The sequence below is a fragment of the Balaenoptera borealis genome (assembly GCF_965194805.1).
Source record: "Balaenoptera borealis genome assembly, chromosome: 2".
Taxonomy (NCBI): domain Eukaryota; kingdom Metazoa; phylum Chordata; class Mammalia; order Artiodactyla; family Balaenopteridae; genus Balaenoptera; species Balaenoptera borealis.
In genome coordinates, this window is record NC_138867.1 from 64,691,833 (window position 1) to 64,710,059 (window position 18,227).

At 36.9% G+C, this 18,227-nt stretch overlaps 1 protein-coding gene across 5 annotated transcripts in view; it reads left to right on the forward strand.

Annotated features, from left to right (window-relative positions):
• The first annotated feature begins 539 nt into the window (after positions 1 to 539).
• The window catches only part of TENT2 (terminal nucleotidyltransferase 2), a 58,464-nt gene continuing 40,776 nt past the window's right edge, over positions 540 to 18,227 (forward strand). For 2 of the 5 annotated variants that reach the window (XM_082377716.1, XM_082377717.1), the window contains exons 1-5: positions 540 to 904; positions 1,131 to 1,199; positions 6,696 to 6,869; positions 7,069 to 7,158; positions 10,272 to 10,509. In XM_082377716.1, coding sequence (XP_082233842.1) covers positions 6,733 to 6,869; positions 7,069 to 7,158; positions 10,272 to 10,509 — 465 coding nt within the window. In that variant the 5' untranslated portion in view covers positions 540 to 904; positions 1,131 to 1,199; positions 6,696 to 6,732. Of the gene's footprint in view, positions 905 to 1,130; positions 1,200 to 2,902; positions 4,269 to 6,695; positions 6,870 to 7,068; positions 7,159 to 10,271; positions 10,510 to 18,227 lie in introns of all 5 variants that reach the window. The other 3 variants (XM_082377713.1, XM_082377715.1, XM_082377714.1) reach the window with 2 other exon arrangements.

The window sequence follows — 18,227 nt, forward strand, 5'->3', positions numbered from 1 at the left end:
AATATTGTTAACAGATTTACACGAATAAATTCAACAACTTATATTTTCACAACTATTAAAGCTCACTCAAGAAGAAATAATAAATATTTGTTTTATTGGTGAATGTTAGCTACTAAGGCAGGGAGTTGAGTCCGGGCTTTATAGATAAATAAGGGTCCCCAAGCAGCTCTCAGTTCATTAACGGGGAAAAACAAAGCTTGATACTGATCGGTGCAGAAGAGTGAGGGAAAACTTGGCCAGGAAAAGCTTCTCTGGGGAGGAGTCACCCGGCTGAGAGACAGGAAAGACCAGTAAAAAAATGTTCATCAGAATGTGAGCTTGAGGAGCCGGTGCAGGGTAGCTCTCCGCCGCCCACCCTCCTACGTCTGCCGCTCCGCCTTTCTCAGGGCAGTCCCAGCCCCTCCCCTACGCGCTCGCGTTCGCTCTCGCAGCTGCTGAGCGTCCCACTCCCTCCCAGCCGGGCCTCCAGGAGCTGTGCGCTTGCGCACTCGAGCGAAGAGCTCGCAGGAGAGAGCGAGGCGGCTGCCGGAAGTATGACCTCCGTCCCCCTACTCGCTGTTTCCATCCGGGGTCACTTCGGTCTTCCGGGTGTTTCCGACAGGGCTTTCTACGCCGCTTTTTTCCGGCTACCTTTTCGTCTTCCGTCTCTTGCCACCGCCCTCGAGCTCCCTCACCCTTGCTGGCCCTGCCTTTTCTTGTGTCGCTCCTCCCCGGCCGCCGAGCCCGGGAATTAGATCGCAATCCGGAGCCGGAGCCGGGCCTACCCATTCCGCTTGGGCACTAACTCCTTTGGCTCGGGAGAAAGCTAGGACCGAGCGCGCCGGGCCGTCCCTGCTCCGGCTCTGGAGCTCCTGGGCTGGCGGTGCCGGTAGATCGTCCTGCTTAGCCTTCCCTGAGGACACTTGTGAGTTAGGGGGTTTCGGAGAGGAAAGCAACAGTGTAGGCCCGGGTGGGGGGCGGGGCGCCGGGAGCTTTTTCGGAAACTGTAGTGTTTTGCGTGGGAGGTTCCGGCATAATCTCTGTGATATCCCAGACGTATGGGCGGTCCCCAGGCTGCGGTACTTTCTGAAAAATCTTAGGAACTCTTAAACGTTTCCCATTCGTTTGTCTTTGTCGCGCCCCGTCTTCAGTCTAGGACCAAACGAGGAAGACTGTCTTGGGACCCTGCATGGGGTTTCAAAGGGTGGTGAAGAACTAAGGTAAATATCTGAATTAATAATTAAAAATTTAAGACTTTTCACTAAGTGGTTGTGAAATTGTCTCAGTTCTTAGCTTTACAGGAAACTGCACAGGTTAGGACTGTCAGATTGTTGTCTATCCCCTTTGTTTTTGCACCGTTCAGCCTTTGTAGATAGGTTCTCCATCTCTCTTTCTAGGTCAGAACACGGGGGGCTTCTGTGTCTCATAAATTCTCTACTATCCAAGTTCCCTGGCTTGTTTGATCCTCTCTCAGCTCTTTGTTTAAAATAGCAGTCGTTTATTTATATTGGTATACCAATACGATGAACAAAAAAGAAAATGAAACAAACTCAAGCTGCATTGGCAACGTAACAAACGTGTGGTGTATGGTTTTGTGGGGAAGGATCAGAACTGAACACTTAAGTCTGTGCATTTGAATTACAGGCGACATACTACTTTTGTAAATACCCTCATATTGTACGCTTTATTACCACAAGGCTTTAAACATGGCATTAACAGCTAGAAGGCTCTTAATATGTACTGATTAATAGCCAAATAATAGTAACATTACTCTGTTGGTGTGAATAGTCCCAATTCTGTCTGATCAGGAAGTGTAACAGGCTCTGTGTGAAATAGGTATTTTAGAAATGTCCATTTGGAATCACGTGGCTAGATTATTTTTTAATACTTGGATGGGATCTAATTCTTGATCAGACGGGATATATGTATATGTGTAACTGATTGACTTTGCTGTACAGTAGAAACTAACACAACATTGTAAAAGTAACTATATTCTAATAAAAATTAATTTAAAAAGAATGTCTTTTTCAAAACCTGTGGGTGGTTTGACAGAGGGTGAGCAGGATTTAGGAGTTGGACTTTTTGCATTGTGGAGAAAAAAAGTGAGTTTAGGGGATCAAAGGCATTTGGACAAAGTGGACAGATAACTAGATTTGCTACTACATTTCTGGTTTTTATACTAGGTAGATTCCACTTTCCAGGGAATCTCGATGAAGGAATTATGTAACCTTGAGTGTTCTCTAATTCCTTGGAGGAGAGGTCAAGTTTAGGACAGAAATTCCGGGTTGTAAGTTATAGGACCAAATGCTGTATCACTAGGAATTACTTTGTGAAGTACTCCATTACTACCTTGTCTCATATATGATTATTTACAAATAAACCTGTGTAACTTCCAAATGGGCAACCTTAGTCAAGAAGTAATCCTTAAGATTCTCTCCTTAAGGCAAGAACCAATGCAACAGTTTTAAAGCAGTTCAAAATTTACCCAGATTATTCTTTTTTATAGTCAAGTACAGATTGAGAAATTGATAATTTTCAAACTAAGAAAAATAGGATACCACCAATATCTGGATTTTACTTATGAAATTTCTTAAACCTGCTACCGTGGTTAATGTGGAGTAATTTTTTTTTTTATGGATCATTGTCTACTTGGTGAACAAGGCTTTCATTCAGAATATAAAGAAAAAGATTTAAAATTTTGTAGAGGTCCCCTTAAATCTGGTATGGTAATAGTTTTGCTGGATTTTATTCTCAGAAACTCTATTCTGTTTAAAAAATGATCCCTTATATTGTTTTATTATAATAGGTTATTATTTTGGTGTCATTTTTATCTTCATCAAAATTAGTGTTGGAATGTATTAGGAGAAATATTAGAAAGAGGAATTGAAATTCATGGGCTTTTGGTTTACTTCCTTATCTTTAGATGGGCGTGCAGAATACTTGTGTTGGAGAGCATTGAATGTCATTGATTACATTCCCTAGGAATGATCCTCCCCACTTTGAAGGCTGGCCTGGTTAGGAGCCAGACTTGAGGGCCAAAAATTCATCCTGCGGAGAACCCGTTTTTGGAGGCGCTGGAAAACCTTTGATGCTTATCTGGGAATTAAGGATAGGCTGATTTAGATAACTGCCCTAAAGTATACTTTTGAGTATGGACTCATTCTCAGCTTTTAAGCCGTGGATAATTTGATCGTTTGAGGAGTACTTCTGGGCTACAAGACATCTTTTGACTTACTCTTAAGTTTGAGTCTGACCATGTAATGCAATAGAAATTAGGTGAGGTCTGGGCTATTATGTCATTTTGGGTCTCAAGCCTGAAGAAAAACAAAAGCATATTATTTATAGGTATAAACAAAATGTCTAGAATTGTAGCTATGAACTGATTTAAATAAATCTGAATATAGAGTGTTTTAATTCTAGTTTTTCTGAATACAAGTTCCTTCTCTTGTTTGATCAGATCTATAGTATCTGTTACAACAAAATTAAATATCAAGCAAAATTCATTATAATGAATTGTATTTAATGTCATTTTCTCATGAATTCTATGAAATAGTAATTGTTTTATGGGGAGTTGAGTCAGAGGAGCAGAGTCAAGGAAGCCAAGAAGGAGTGTAAACCTAGGCAAAGGGAGAAGAAGGCATTAGTTGACAGCCTTAGATCTGGCATTCTACAATTATTGAGTGTACTTTTAATAAAGAATTCTCCGGCATCCTGCTTGGTTGAAGGTATTTCCTCTGATCAGTGAACATCAGAGAGTACAGTTTAGCAGATTTGATAGGATTGATTTTTTGTTTTAATCAATTTCCTATAACAAGAGATAAAGGCCTGCTGAAGAAAGCTGACAAACTCTTGTTTTCTGGAGGTAACACCTTGTCTCTGGTCCAAATTAGAGTCAGGCACTTGGGATGGGATCTGATGGTGGCCCAAGACTATTGTCCATAATCTGTTATGAACCTTGGACTGGTGAATCTCACTCTTTGGCCAGTCTAGGAAATTTTAATCTTACAGAATTGAAAAGGAATAAAGTTTCTGTGAGTGACTTATTGTTTCTTCCCAGATCTTTCTCTTTTCTCTCTTGTTGTCTCCTATTCTAATTTTTCCAGCCATCTCGTCTTAGTCCCAGAAGCAATTACCATTTCTTTTAGCAGCTTATACGTTATTTTCCTCTGTTTTTCAAAAAAAAAAAAAAAAAAAAAAACGCAGAAATTTTTATAAAGCTTGTTTTTTGGATTGACATCCACTGAAAATGAGGATTTACCACTTTTATGTACCCTCTCTCATCATAAATTGTGAGATTTATGTGTGTGTATAAACATGTAAATATATGTAGCATATAGTATATGTAATCTGTAAATAAATACAGTGCAGTAAATATATAATAAATATATTACAATTTCTGTTTAAATCAGTATGTTCAATGTTCATGTTATTGTAAGAACCAAGTAGGTGACTGATTATATTTCTTTTTTTATATGACCTTTTGAATGTGTTTTGTCTGTAGTTTAGTAATTTATTTTTAACTTGCTGCATTTCTGTTCCTATAATTATTTCTGCTCTGTTAGCCGAACTCCTCTCTGTGGTCAAATATATAAGGTAATCTACCAGTTAATCTTTTTCCTCCTTGGATATCTTCTTGAAGCCCTCTATGTGTTCTAACTTAAGCTGTTTATTTAGCTTCCCTTCACAATCATCCTGGGGAATTTGTCTCTGCCCTGTGTCAGGTCTCCCTTTTCCTAGATCCCAGATTTTCTTTTCTTTTTTTTGTTTTTTTTTTTGATACCTTACATGTCTAAAAATGTTTTTATTTTCCTTTTGCACTGATAGTATAGCTGGGTATAAAATTATAGCTAGAAAGCATTTCCTTCAGAGCCTTGAAGGCATTCACTTCCTTGTTTTGTTTCTACTGTTGCTACTGAGAGGGTCAAAGCCATTTTGATTACCATCCCTAGGTGTGTTTTTTTTTTTTAATTGAAGTATAGTTGATTTACAATGTTGTGTTAATTTCTGCTGTATAGCAAAGTGATACAGTTATACATTCTTTTTTATATTCTTTTCCATTATGGTTTATCTCAGGATATTGAATATAGTTCCCTGTGCCATATGGTAGGACCTTGTCGTTTATCCATACCATCCCTTTGTTTATAACATTTTCTTTCTCTGTAATATTTATAAGCTTCTTTTACCTGATATTCTGAAATTTCACTGTAATATACCTTTATATGTGTGTGTGTATGTATATGTGTGTGTGTGTATATATATATATATATATATATATATATATATATATATATATATATTCAGTTGTGCTTTATACTCATTGGGTCCTTTCAGTCTAAGGCTTGGTGTTCTTCAGCCTTGAACATTTTCTTGTTTTATTTACTTGGTAATTTCCTTTTCTGTGTTTTCTCTGTTCCTCCTGGAACTTCTATTGTATTGGATGTAGGACCACATAGTTTGGTTCTCTTATATTTTTTTCTCTTACTGTCCTGCCTCCTGTCTGCCCTCACCAATTTTTCCTTTTTGTTCATTCCTCAATGTTATCTTTTAGCTTCCTACTGGATATTTCTGCTTTTAATTTTCCAAGAGCCCTTTCTGCTTTTTGAAAAACACATTCTTATTTACATATGCAATGTTTTTTCATTAATTATGGAGGGTTTTTTTTTTCTCCTCACTTTTCATTTGTTGCAGGTGTTGTTTCTGTTTATTCCTAGGCCTTTTTTTTTTTTAACTTTTGATAATCCATGGATGTCTGTTTTCTAACTAGAAATCTAAATTGGAAGCTTATGTGCATGGGTAGGCAGTTCAATAGTAGGCTTCATTGTACGTTGCGAGCGAGCTTAACTTTTTCTTGGTGAGTGACTGTTCCTATGTTACAGGTTCTTTGGTTACTGTATTATATGGTTTCTTGTTCCATTATTCCATAGATGAGTTTTCTAATTGCCTGAATTGGGAATGCAGGCTGGGGATCCTATTTTTACTTTGTAGACTTCACTTAATACTTGTTTTCAGTTTGTTTTCTTACCCTACTCTTTGTAAGTTTATAGCCTCTTGGGGTCAGTCATTGCAAAGAATAAATATCTAGTCTTCTGCTTGGGGCAGTGAACGATTCTGATTGCTTTGTACCTAGGTTTTCCCCATTTGTGTGGAACAAACTCTTTTATTGGAAGTTCTTTTTATAAGTTGTTTAGACTTTGAGGGGAATCTCAGAATTTTATAAATAGTTATTAGGTGATACAGATTCCATCCCTTGTTTGATCAGATCTGTACGATCTAAATCCTGGGAATCAGGTTGTCATGACAGCTTATACCTTTGAATAAATTAGATTGGGAATAAATGTAAGAAGTTGTAGGATTTCATTAAATGTCTCACTTGGGTTGTTTCTTTTTATTATCAGAGTATAGTGGTGTTAACTTGATTCTAAAAGATTTGTTGATATTAGGATAAATTTATTAGGGAAAATTCATCATAAAATTAGAAACGCACAGATTTTACTATCATTTGAATAATGTGGTTAATCTAGATTTAAAATTTATTATTAGTAAGTTTTTTTTGTTACTTATGGTGTGACTTAAGAGATCTGTTTGAATTTTAAAAAAAGAACTTTGCAAATGAAATTCGTAACTTGGTAACAAATTGTTTATTAATTAGCAGATGCTAGTTACCAAAGAGTTCAATGTCTTTAAGCTGTAATAAATTATCTTTGAAACTATTCTAGGTAGAAGAATACATGTTTACTCTTAGTGAACAAGAGCATGTTCCCAAACTCAATTTTGGGTCGCCCGCCTTTCACTCCAAACCATCAACAACATAATAACTTCTTCACCCTGTCACCAAGTCTTTATTCACACCAGCAGCTTATAGATGCACAGTTCAACTTTCAGAATACAGAGTAAGTACGGTGTTATTTTGGCCCATGTCATTTTCTACTTGACACAAATCCTTTTTGTATGAAACATTTGGAGCTAGAGAAAATGTCATCATGTCTTGTTTTCTTTTGATCAGTGAACTGTTTAGTTTTTCTGAAATTAGTTTTTTGTTTTTAAGGAAAAAAATGTATACTACTACTATTCTTTCTTTGTCTTTGGTAGCTTGTCTAGAGCTGTATCATTACAGCAGTTGACATATGGAAATGTCAGTCCAATACAGACCTCAACTTCCCCATTATTTCGAGGAAGGAAGTAAGTATTTCTTACTTATTTTAAAAGAAAAATTTGCATTTTGGGGAACTGTTTAACACTGTATCTTGTATTAAGTTGAATGGACACTATGCCCTACATTTTGTTTTCTGGGACCTGTGTGATCAGATCAGTCCTGTAACAGAATTTTAAAACTTCAAAGTATTTAAAAAATTTTAGGGATAACTGTCTTCAGATAACTACTTTTAATTGAGATTTTTAACTAAATCAGTTGGGTTTCTGTATCTGTTTGTTAGGGCCGCCATAACAAAGTACAATAGACTTGGTGGCTTAAACAACAGAAATTAATTTTCTCAAAATTCTGGGGGCTAGAAGTCCAAGATCAAGGTTTTGGCAGGTTTGGTTTCCTCTGAGGCCTCCCTGTTTAGCTTATAGATGGCTGCTTTCTTTCTCTCTCCTCAAATGGTCATCCCTCTGTGTTTTCGGTGTCCTAATCTAGTCTTCTGAGGACACTAATTATATTGGATTAGGGCTCACTCTAATGACCCCATTTTAACTCAGTTAATTCTTTAAAGGCCCTGTGTCCAAATACAGTCACATTTTGAAGTACTAGGGGTTAAGACTTAAACATATGAATTTTGAGAGGACATAATTCAGCCTATAACACCTTCTTTCTAGTAAAGTTTACTATTTGATTTATCTTACACAGGTAAGGTTCCATGATAAATATTATTATAGTGAAAATTTTTACATAAAGCTTTCTATAGAGAAGTCAGGAATCAATTCATTTTAACCAATTTGATTAAAAGAAATTGATGTATCACGGGGTAATTATGATAGAACTTTAGGGGTAATTATTAAAATAAAATTTGGCAATATTTGCAAGATATTGCTATTTATAGTCTGTATAAACATTCCGTAACTTTTATGTCCAACTAGAAATAACACTAGCTAAGAATTATTGATCACTCACTATGTGTAGTAGGCATTGTTCTAAGGACTTTGCAAATAATGGTTTGACTAAGTTTCACAACACTTTATGAGGTAAGTACTGTTACGCCTCGTCTTTTGAGGAGAAAGCTGAAGTGCACAGAAGTAATGATCTGGTTATTCAGGTAGAAGTAGCATAGCTGGGATTTGAAACCAGGTGGTTTGGCTCTACATCCCATACTTAGAAGCACTGTGAATTCTTCTTCAAAGTTGTCATTGTGGAAAACTATATAATGATGCTTAAATTATTGACTTTATTCAAATTTTCATTTTTTAGAAGTTGCCTTGCTAGCCCATTTGTGAATCATGAATGAAAATAAATTCCACTAGTTCATAATTATACGTATGTATTTTTAAAACTAAAATTGACATTCTCAATAGAAGATATTCAGCATATAAAGCTCTAAATTTTATGTTTAAAAAGTGTTAAAGGGGCTTCTCTCATGGCTCAGTGGTTAAGAATTCGCCTGCCAATGCAGGGGACACGGGTTCGAGCCCTGGTCAGGGAAGATCGCACATGCTGCGGAGCAACTAAACCTGTGCACCACAACTACTGAGCCTGCGCTCTAGAGCCCATGAGCCACAACTACTGAGCCCACGTGCCACAACTACTGAAGCCCCTGCGCCTAGAGCCCATGCTGTGCAACAAGAGAAGCCACTGCAATGAGAAGCCTGCGCACCACAATGAAGACCCCGCTCGCCGCAACTAGAGAAAGCCCGCACGCAGCAACAAAGATCCAACACAGCCAAAAATAAATGAATAAATACATTTTAAAAAACAATAAAAAAAAATAAAATATAAACTTATGTTTTTTAAAAAAATTTTATTTATTTATTTATTTATTTTTGGCTGTGTTGGGTCTTCGTTTCTGTGAGAGGGCTTTCTCCAGTTGTGGCAAGTGGGAGCCACTCTTCATCGCAGTGCGCGGGCCTCTCACTATTGCGGCCTCTCTTGTTGCAGAGCACAGGCTCCAGACACGCAGGCTCAGTAGTTGTGGCTCATTGGCCTAGTTGCTCTGCGGCATGTGGGATCCTCCCAGACCAGGGCTCAAACCCGTGTCCTCTGCATTGGCAGGCGGATTCTCAACCACTGCGCCACCACGGAAGCCCCCTAAACTTATGTTTTTAGCATCTTTACCTGTGAGTAGGAGTACCAGTTATTTTGTGGGTCTGTCAAGGAGAGAGTAATTGACATAATCCCAAGAGTATTAAAATAAAACCCTTCAGGTGGCTATGACTCATAAAATTTTAGAGTTCAAAAGGAATTGGATAATTTCCTATGGTGTAAACAACTTAATAAAGTAAATACCTTTCTTTTCCCTCAAATAATTACTTTTAAATTGTTTTTCCCTTTTTGTTTTGAATATTTTTAAGCCTCCTGAAAAATTTGAAGAGTAGTACAATGAACACCTGTATGTGGTTTTCCTAGATTCATCGGTTCTGCGAGATTTGTTTTATTCTGCCTTTTTCCTTCCCTACCCCTACTTTTTTCTGAGTGATATGAAAGAAGGTTGTTGACATCGTTGCACTTTACCCCACAACACATCAGTGCATTCCTCCTAAGAACAAGGATATTCTCTTGTATAACCAAAAATATATTGTTCATGCCTGAGAAATTTAACATTAATACAATACTGTTATCTGAAATGCAGTTCATTTTCAGATTTCTTTAGTTGTCCAATGTCTTTATATAAAGCTTTTTTAAAAAGTAACTGTCTCTTAATTTGGTCTTTCCTACTGATAAACCAGAACATAGGTGTTCTCAAAGAGCCCTTTTTTATATATAGCACTCAGTTCAGTTAATCTTATCCTCCTTATGTTAGAGTTTGGATTTTTATTGTTAGTGATTCTATAAATAGAAATTCTCCTGCCAAGTTTTTGCTGCTGATATGAAGTATTGTGGTAGTTCAAATGCAGGAGACCAACCCTAATGTATATATGTGGTTTGTTTTTTTTAAAAGTGCATCATTATTACACATTTTTTCTAAAGTGTTCTCTAAGGCATCTCTTATGCCGAAAATGAATATTTTAAGGTTCATTTAGAGCTAATAATGTGGCCTCACTGAAAAAGTCAGTATTGTCATCTATTTATATATTTTTAGTGTTTTCTATTTGTAATCAGAAAATTATATCTTTAATCACTAAGGTATATTGTTTGTTTTCAGGAGATTAAGCGATGAAAAGAATCTTCCTCTTGATGGTAAACGACAACGTTTCCATTCACCTCACCAAGAGCCAACTATAGTTAACCACATAGTGCCTTTATCAGGTGAAAGAAGATACTCAATGCCGCCATTGTTTCATACACACTATGTACCAGATATAGTCAGAGGTGTTCCACCTTTTCGAGAAATACCATTTTTAGAACCTAGAGAAATCACACTGCCTGAGGCCAAAGATAAGGTAATTTTAATGTAGATTTTAGTTTTATCTTTTGGGAAGTTAATATAAATAGTGTATTAAAAGTATCAGAAATATCTAATGTCTTGGATGAAGTAGAACATGCCCTTTTTTGCACTATTTAAACTACTATTCAGTTTTCTGTCTAAATTTGATTCTTTGATTTTTGTGAGCTGTTCTTCTTTGGAAATGCAGCTTTCATATCAGGATATCAGATTTTCTGTGATTTATAAAAATCTGGGATTAAAGCCTAAAATGTTTGATTTCTTAGTTTAGAGAATTCTGTCGTTACCTATTCTTATTACAGAAAAACAAGCTTTCATATGGATATTGTAGTAAAGTATTAAAAAGCATCTTTTGGGATATTTGTTTTTATCATGAGGTTTTTAATGTCAAAAATAGAGAACCCAGGAGTCAGTGAGAAAGTAATACTTCCAAAGGGATATGATCAGGAAAGATTTATCAAAAACATTATTTGTAAAAAAAATTTCAAATAAATGAAATGAAGTTCTTAAAATAATAATTCTTGGGAAATGACATTATCAGCATTGGGGAACAATGAGTTATTTAATACCAGTATTAGAAGCATATCTCTTTTCTCTCCCCATATTTAGTGAAACCTAAAAAAAAAATTCTGGGTAATTTAGAAGCGTTTATAATGTAAATATCTGCATTCTCTTGAATTGTCTGTGGCTTATATTTGTTGTTTTTGCATTTTCAAAGCTGCTCTACTCTGGAGAAATATGACATTTGTAGGCTAAGGAGAAGGAGCCTGAAAAGAGTGTAGTGACTTTGTTTTACTCATCTTTGGGTTCCTAGCAACCAGCATAGGTCTGGAACATAGTAAGTGTACAGAAAATGTTGGGTCAAAAAGGAACACTTGCTTCATTCCTTAGTTGTGCTGCTTTTTATTCTCCTATCATTCCTTTTGTCTTTAATTGAGATGTAATTGTATCATAAAATTCATTATTTTATTTATTTATTTTTTTGGCTGTGTTGAGTCTTCGTTGCTGCACATGGGCTTTCTCTAGTTGGGCGAGCGGGGGCTACTCTTCATTGTGGTACGCGGGCTTCTCATTACAGTGGCTTCTCTTGTTGCGGAGTACAGGCTCTAGGTGCACAGGCTTCAGTAGTTGTGGCACATGGGCTTAGTTGCTCAGCGGCATGTGGGATCTTCCCGGACCAGGGCTTGAACCCATGTCCCCTGCATTGGCAGGCGGATTCTTAACCACTGTGCCATCAGGAAAGTAAGTCCCCGTAAAATTCACTCTTTTAAAGTGTATGATTGAGTAGTTTTTATTATATTCACAAGGTTGTGCAGCCATTACCACTGTCTAATTCCAGTACATTTTCATCATCCCCAAAAGACACCTTGTACCCAGTAGCAGTTCCTTTCTCATCTCTGCCCCTCTCCCACAGCCTCTGGCAACCACTAATCGATTTTTTATCAGTATGGATTTGTCTGTTTTGAACATTTCATGTAAATGGAGTCATACAATATGTGGTCTTGATTCTTTCACTTAGCATGTTTTCAAGATTCATCCATGTTGTAGCATTTCTCAGTTCTTTATTCCTTTTTATAGCTGAGTAATATTCCATTATATAGATAAACAGTATTTTATTTGTGCATTCCTCAGTTGATGGATTTTTGGGCTGTTTCCACTTTTTGACTATTCTGCTATGAATATCTGTGTACAAGTTTTTGTGTGGACATGTTTTCATTTCTCTTGGGTCTATACCTAGGGGTGAAATTGCAGAGTTATGCAGTAGCTCTATGTATAACTTTTTGAGGAATTGCCAACGTATTTTCTAAAGTGGCTGCACCATTTTACATTTCTACCAGCAGTGTGTGAGTGTTCCAGTTTCTTCACATCTTTGCCAACACTTGTTATTGTTTGTCTTCTTGATTATAACCAGGTGGGTTATAACCTAGTGGGTGCGAAATGGTATCTCATTGTGATTTTGGTTTGCATTTCCCTAATGACTAATGATGTTGATCATCTTTTCATTTGTGTGTTGGAATGTGTATCTTCTTTGGAGAATTGTCTATTCAGATCCTTTGTCCACTTTTAAATTGTTTTTGTTGTTGTTGTTGTTGAGTTGTAAGAGTTGTTTATATGTTCTGAATACTAGACTTTTATCAGATAGATGATTTGCAAATATATTCTTCTATTCTGTGGTGTGAAAATAGAATTCTTCTATTCTATTCTTTTTACTTTCTTGATGGTCTCCTTTGAAGCACAAAAGCTTTTCATTTTGATGAAGTCCAGTTTGTTTTTCTTTGGTTACTTGAGCTTCTGGTGGCATATCTAAGAAACCATTGCCTAATCCAGGGTCACAAAAATTAATGCCTCCATGTTATCCTAAGAGTTTTATAGTGTTCTTAGATTTAGGTCTTTGATCCATTTTGAGTTAATCTTTATATATGGTGTGAAGTAGGGGATCTAACTTAATTTTTTGCTCTTGGTCCAGTTGTCCCAGCACTGTTTAAGAAAAAGGCTGTCATACTTTTCTTACTGTGAAGTAGGAAAAGCATTTAGGCAATACCAGTGGGAGGAAGGCAAAAGCAGAGTGACTAACTTGGGATGTTTTGGTACCTCCCCACCCCCCCTCGACTCTTTGTCCTTTCTTTGCTTTCTCATTTTAAAGAAACTCATGTGATACTATATTGTGAAAGCCTGTGGTATAAATCCCATGAGACCAATTCTTTGAATGATGATATAACAACCTTTTACTACGTGTGGGTTTTTGATATATACATGCAGGTAGGGCCATTTTTTATGGAATATATTATGCATGAGTATTGAAGCTCTCTATTTTTGCATGTATTTATTTGTATGTTTGTAATAGTTAATTCTTAGAACTAACTAAATAACTACTAGTTCTGCATATGGATCAAGGATATATTGAGTCTCAGTAAATGTAATAACATGATTCACATTAGTCAGTATAAATCATCTAGTAAAGTATGGTTCCATATCAGTAAATTTTTCTTTGCTTAGTAGCGTAGAAAAAGATTGTCCTAAATCTTATGGTTTTGGCATAAGCACTTATCTCAAGGGATAAAGATAATATTCTGTTGTTAAACCAATTTCTTTGAGTGCTACTCTGTACTTGCCTAGTTGTGGGAGAAAGAAGGCAAGTAGTTAGTTCTGTGTCCATTCTTTAAGTGAACATTTTTTAAGAAAACTAACATTTATTGATGTCTCTTCTCTTCTAGGCATTCTACATATGCTATGTTATTTAGTCTTTTCAACAACCCCATGACATGGATATTATCCTAATTTTACTGAGGCTCAGAAAGCTAAATAACTTGCTCAAGGTCACAGCTAGTAAGTGACACAAACAAGATTTGACCCTCATCTCTAATAATATAAACAGGAGGAACTTAAGATGCTTAAAATCAAGAGTAAGGAGATGACATTCTTAGAACTGACTATAATAGCTGGTAATCTGTGGCAGTAATAGCTAATGTTTACTGAGTGTCTTTCTTTGCCAGCAGCGTGCTCAGTAGTTTGTATGGTTTACCTCTGTTTATCTCTGTTGGATTGTAAAATGAGTGGGAGGTTCAGTGAGAAATAAAAGTGGAGCAGTAGTTTGAGGCTTTGAATGCACATTAGAATGCCGTTGAAGGTTTTTGAGTAGAGGACTAGCCCAATTAGATTTGCATTTTTGGGAAGATAGTTCTTAAAGTATAGTGGAGTTTGGTTTGGAATAAGGAGGGCCTGGAAGTTGGATGATTACCTTGAAGGCTATTAATTATCAAATTCTTTCAGATGAGAGGTGCTGAAGCTTTCAGTTACGGTGGATGGTGGTGGAAAAGATGTGAGAGACCGTGCATAAGAAAAATTGATAGATGTGTGGAATGATTGAATATAGGGGGGAGAGGGAGAGAGAGAGAGATATCAGTAACTTTAATGATTTGATTCTGGACTGTTAACAGAGATAAGGAACCCAGATTTTGGGTGTATAAGCTGATTGAGGAAGTAGTCAAGAGTTATTTGGAACTATGGGGAAATCTTCTGTAACGTTTGTGCTCTTGAAAGACCTCATGTTCTGCAGATTGCACACTAAGAATATAGGGCTATGGGGAAATAGGGCTGGAGGACACTACTCAAAACCTAAACAGTTTTGTAACCAGAACACTATCAAGAATAATAATCGATATCTTAGGAAATGACTTGGACAGACCAGGTAGGCGGCTTAGCATGGTTGGATGCTGCTGCATGGGATATTAAAAATACACAATACAGAGTTGAGATATGCTGGCTTGTGGAGGGCCCTGAGACAAGGCAGTTAAAAGTGGCGCTCTGAGTCAGTGAGTCTGCTGTTAAGATAGACTCAGAAGGAAATACACCAGCAGAGAGCTGTGTGAGTCTGGGCGTATGCTTATCAAGTGGGAACCCTGGATATGGATGCTTATTTTTAGTTGTCTTAGATCTATAAGGACTCCTGCCTGTGAGCAGCCAAGCTGAGGGCTTTTTTTTTTTTTTTTTTTTCCTTGTAAGGTTATAATTCCACAATTTCAGCTCCACATACAAATCAACCCAATTAATACATTAAATTGATACTGTTCCCTTATTTACCAATTGTCTGTAAGCTAATCAGTATTGTAGAAAAACATGTTGTAGCTGAACTGGCCATATATATTTCAGAAGCAAGCCTGGGGACAGAGATATGAATCCTGAAGTCACCTGAAATAGAAGTGACAATTGAAACTCTTGAAGTAGATGAGATTCTGTATTTTTTTAGTATCCAGCAAATATTTGTGAGTGCCAGCTATATGCTACAATGTTGTGCTACAACATTTTGGTAAACGTACATGGTCTCTTCAACATGTACATACAGTATAGTGAGAGGGAGAGCCATTAAAAAATAATCATGCAAATCGCAGTTTTATTTATATAAGTGCTATAAAGGAAAATTGCAGAGTGGTAAGAGAATTTATTTGAAGTTTCAGTGATGGTCTAGAGGAGGTAATGTTTGAGCTGAGATCTGAAGGGTGAGTAGGAGTTAACTAGTGGAAGAGTAGTGGGGGTGGAGAGAATGCTTTAGAGAGAGGGAACAGCGTATTTGAGGGTCCTAAAAATTGTAGAAGGGAGCATGGAGTATGCAAAGAACTGAAAGGAGGCCAAGGTGGCTAGAGTTTGATTGGTTTAGGAGTTTTTTAAGCAGGAAAGAGATGAGTTAAAATTATTCTGACTTCATTTTAAGCAGTTGAACAAGTGTGGATGTAGGGAATTTATGGTTGGGTACTAGGTGAAAGGTAATGGTGCCTTGAATTAGGAAGTGCTGGTAGTTAAGATGAAGAAAAACTGGATTTAAGCTGTGTTGGGGGAAGTGAAATTGATAGGATTTGTTGATGGATTAGAGATTAGGTCATCTAAGCATCTGCATCCTGGGATGTTTAGCCACATTCCTGGCTTCAACTCACTAGATGCCACTTATCGCTGGTTATGACAACTAAAAATGTCTATAGACATTGCCGGATGTCCCCTGGGGGGCAGAATTGCCTCTAGTTGAGAACCGCTGGTTTAGATAGAGAAGAAAATATTGAAGATTACTCCCAAATTTCTGGCTTCTATAACTGGATGCGTGGTGGTACCATTCACTGAGACAGAACAAAATGCAAGAGGAGCAAGTTTTAGGAGTATGTGTATTTAATAGGAATTGAAGGGTGAGCAGGGATGTCATGAGTTCTGTGGACATGTTGTCTTAAATGTGCATTTGAAACATCAAATTAGATATTTAGAGTTGATAGTTTAATACATATAGATCTGGGGCTTCCCTGGTGGCGCATTGGTTGAGAATCTGCCTGCCAATGCAGGGGACACGGGTTCGAGCCCTGGTCTGGGAAGATCCCACATGCCACGGAGCAACTGGGCCCGTGAGGCACAACTACTGAGCCTGCGCGTCTGGAGCCTGTGCTCCACAACAAGAGAGGCCGCGATAGTGAGAGGCCTGCGCACCGCGATGAAGAGTGGCCCCCGCTTGCCGCAACTAGAGAAAGCCCTCGCACAGAAACAAAGACCCAACACAGCCAAAAATAAATATAAAAATAAATTAAAAAAAAATACATATAGATCTGGAATTTAGAGGAAAGGTATTGACCAGAAGTGTACATTTGGTGATCATTGGCATGTAGATGATAATTGAAGCCAAGAGGATGGGTATGATTGTCTAGGGGGAGTGGTGAGCCTGGATCCAAGACTGATTGAAATAGGTTGAGGAAAGGGTAGGAAAACAGATATGGAAACTAAGCTTATTTACAACTGTTTTGGGAAGTTTGGCTGTGAAGAGGAGGAGCCAAAGATGGGAAGCTGGAACAAAGGAGTTTTTTTGTTTTGTTTTTGAGGTGGAAGAAACTTTAAGCACATATAAATGTTTATGGGAAAGATTCCTTAGAAGGTGGAAAGGGCATGGGTCCTGCCTATAGGTGGAGTGATTGGCTTTAGGTTAGAGAAAAGCTTTTTGGAACTGGAGGATATAGGAGGAGAGGATAGGTGTAGGTAAAAGGAAGATAGGTAGATTTGTAGATATGGTATGGAGAAGTTAACGGAGTTTCCATAGTTGAGTGGCTTCTTCATGTTTTCTCTCTGAATTACTATGCAAGGTTATCTGTTGACAGTAGAGAAGATGAAATGGGATGTCTGAGGTTTAAGAATAGTGGAGAAGGTTTGAAACAGTATTTGCTGGGTAGTGTAAAGAGCTCACTTAACATTGGTAATAATGAATTTACTATTAATAATAAATCAGTCAGCTGCTTTAGTAAGTTCCAGGGAAATATTGTGTTAGTAGAAGTTTTAATTAGTTTGAGAATTAAACATAAAAAATTAAATTTTTGAAAATGAGTACCTTCTGCGTTTAAATTTTTCCTCCATTTTGAAGTCTTTTCTCTGTTTTTCAAGTTGTTATATTAGCAAACAGAACTCTTCTCAGGGAAAAAATCTGAGGTACTTTTCTGGATTTTAACTTTTATTTCACTCTAGCTTTTAGGTGAAGATATGGTTGCCTGGACAAAAAAGAGGCTGTAGAGGAATCAGAATTATCTCAACTCCTGGATTTCATCTATAATAACTGTTTTTTGAAAATTCTGGGTAGTTTGAAGACATTATGTGAATTGAAGTAATTGATTTTGAATTTTGAGTTGAGATGAGGATAGGTTGAGGTTTTCTTGGTACTGAGTATAAAGTAAAAAGATGATTATGAATGAATTGTTCAAGATTTCTTGTGTAATGTTCAGTTTTGGAAAGGAGCAAATTTTATGGACCCTCTTGGCACCCTAGGAGGAACAATTTGGGGACAGTTACTTTGCAGATTTTTCAGAGGCTCTATCTTTAAAATTTTCAATATTCCACCTTATTTAGAAACAGAACAAATGTATATGCCCACATCTCCTATCAGTTTTTTTCCAGCTTTACTGAGATATGAGTAACAAATAAAAATTGTATATATTTAAGGTATACATGATGTTTTGATATATGTGTACGTTGTGAAATGATTACGATAATCAAGATAATTAAGGTGATATTCATCACCTCACATAGTTACATTTTTTTGTGATGAGAACACTTGAAATCTACTCTCTTAGCAAATTTCAAGTGTACAATACATTATTAACTGAACGTATTCACTGTAATTGTACATTATGTCTCCAGAAGTTATTCATCTTATAACTGAAAGTTTGTACCCTTTGAGCAATATTTCTCCACTTTCCTCAT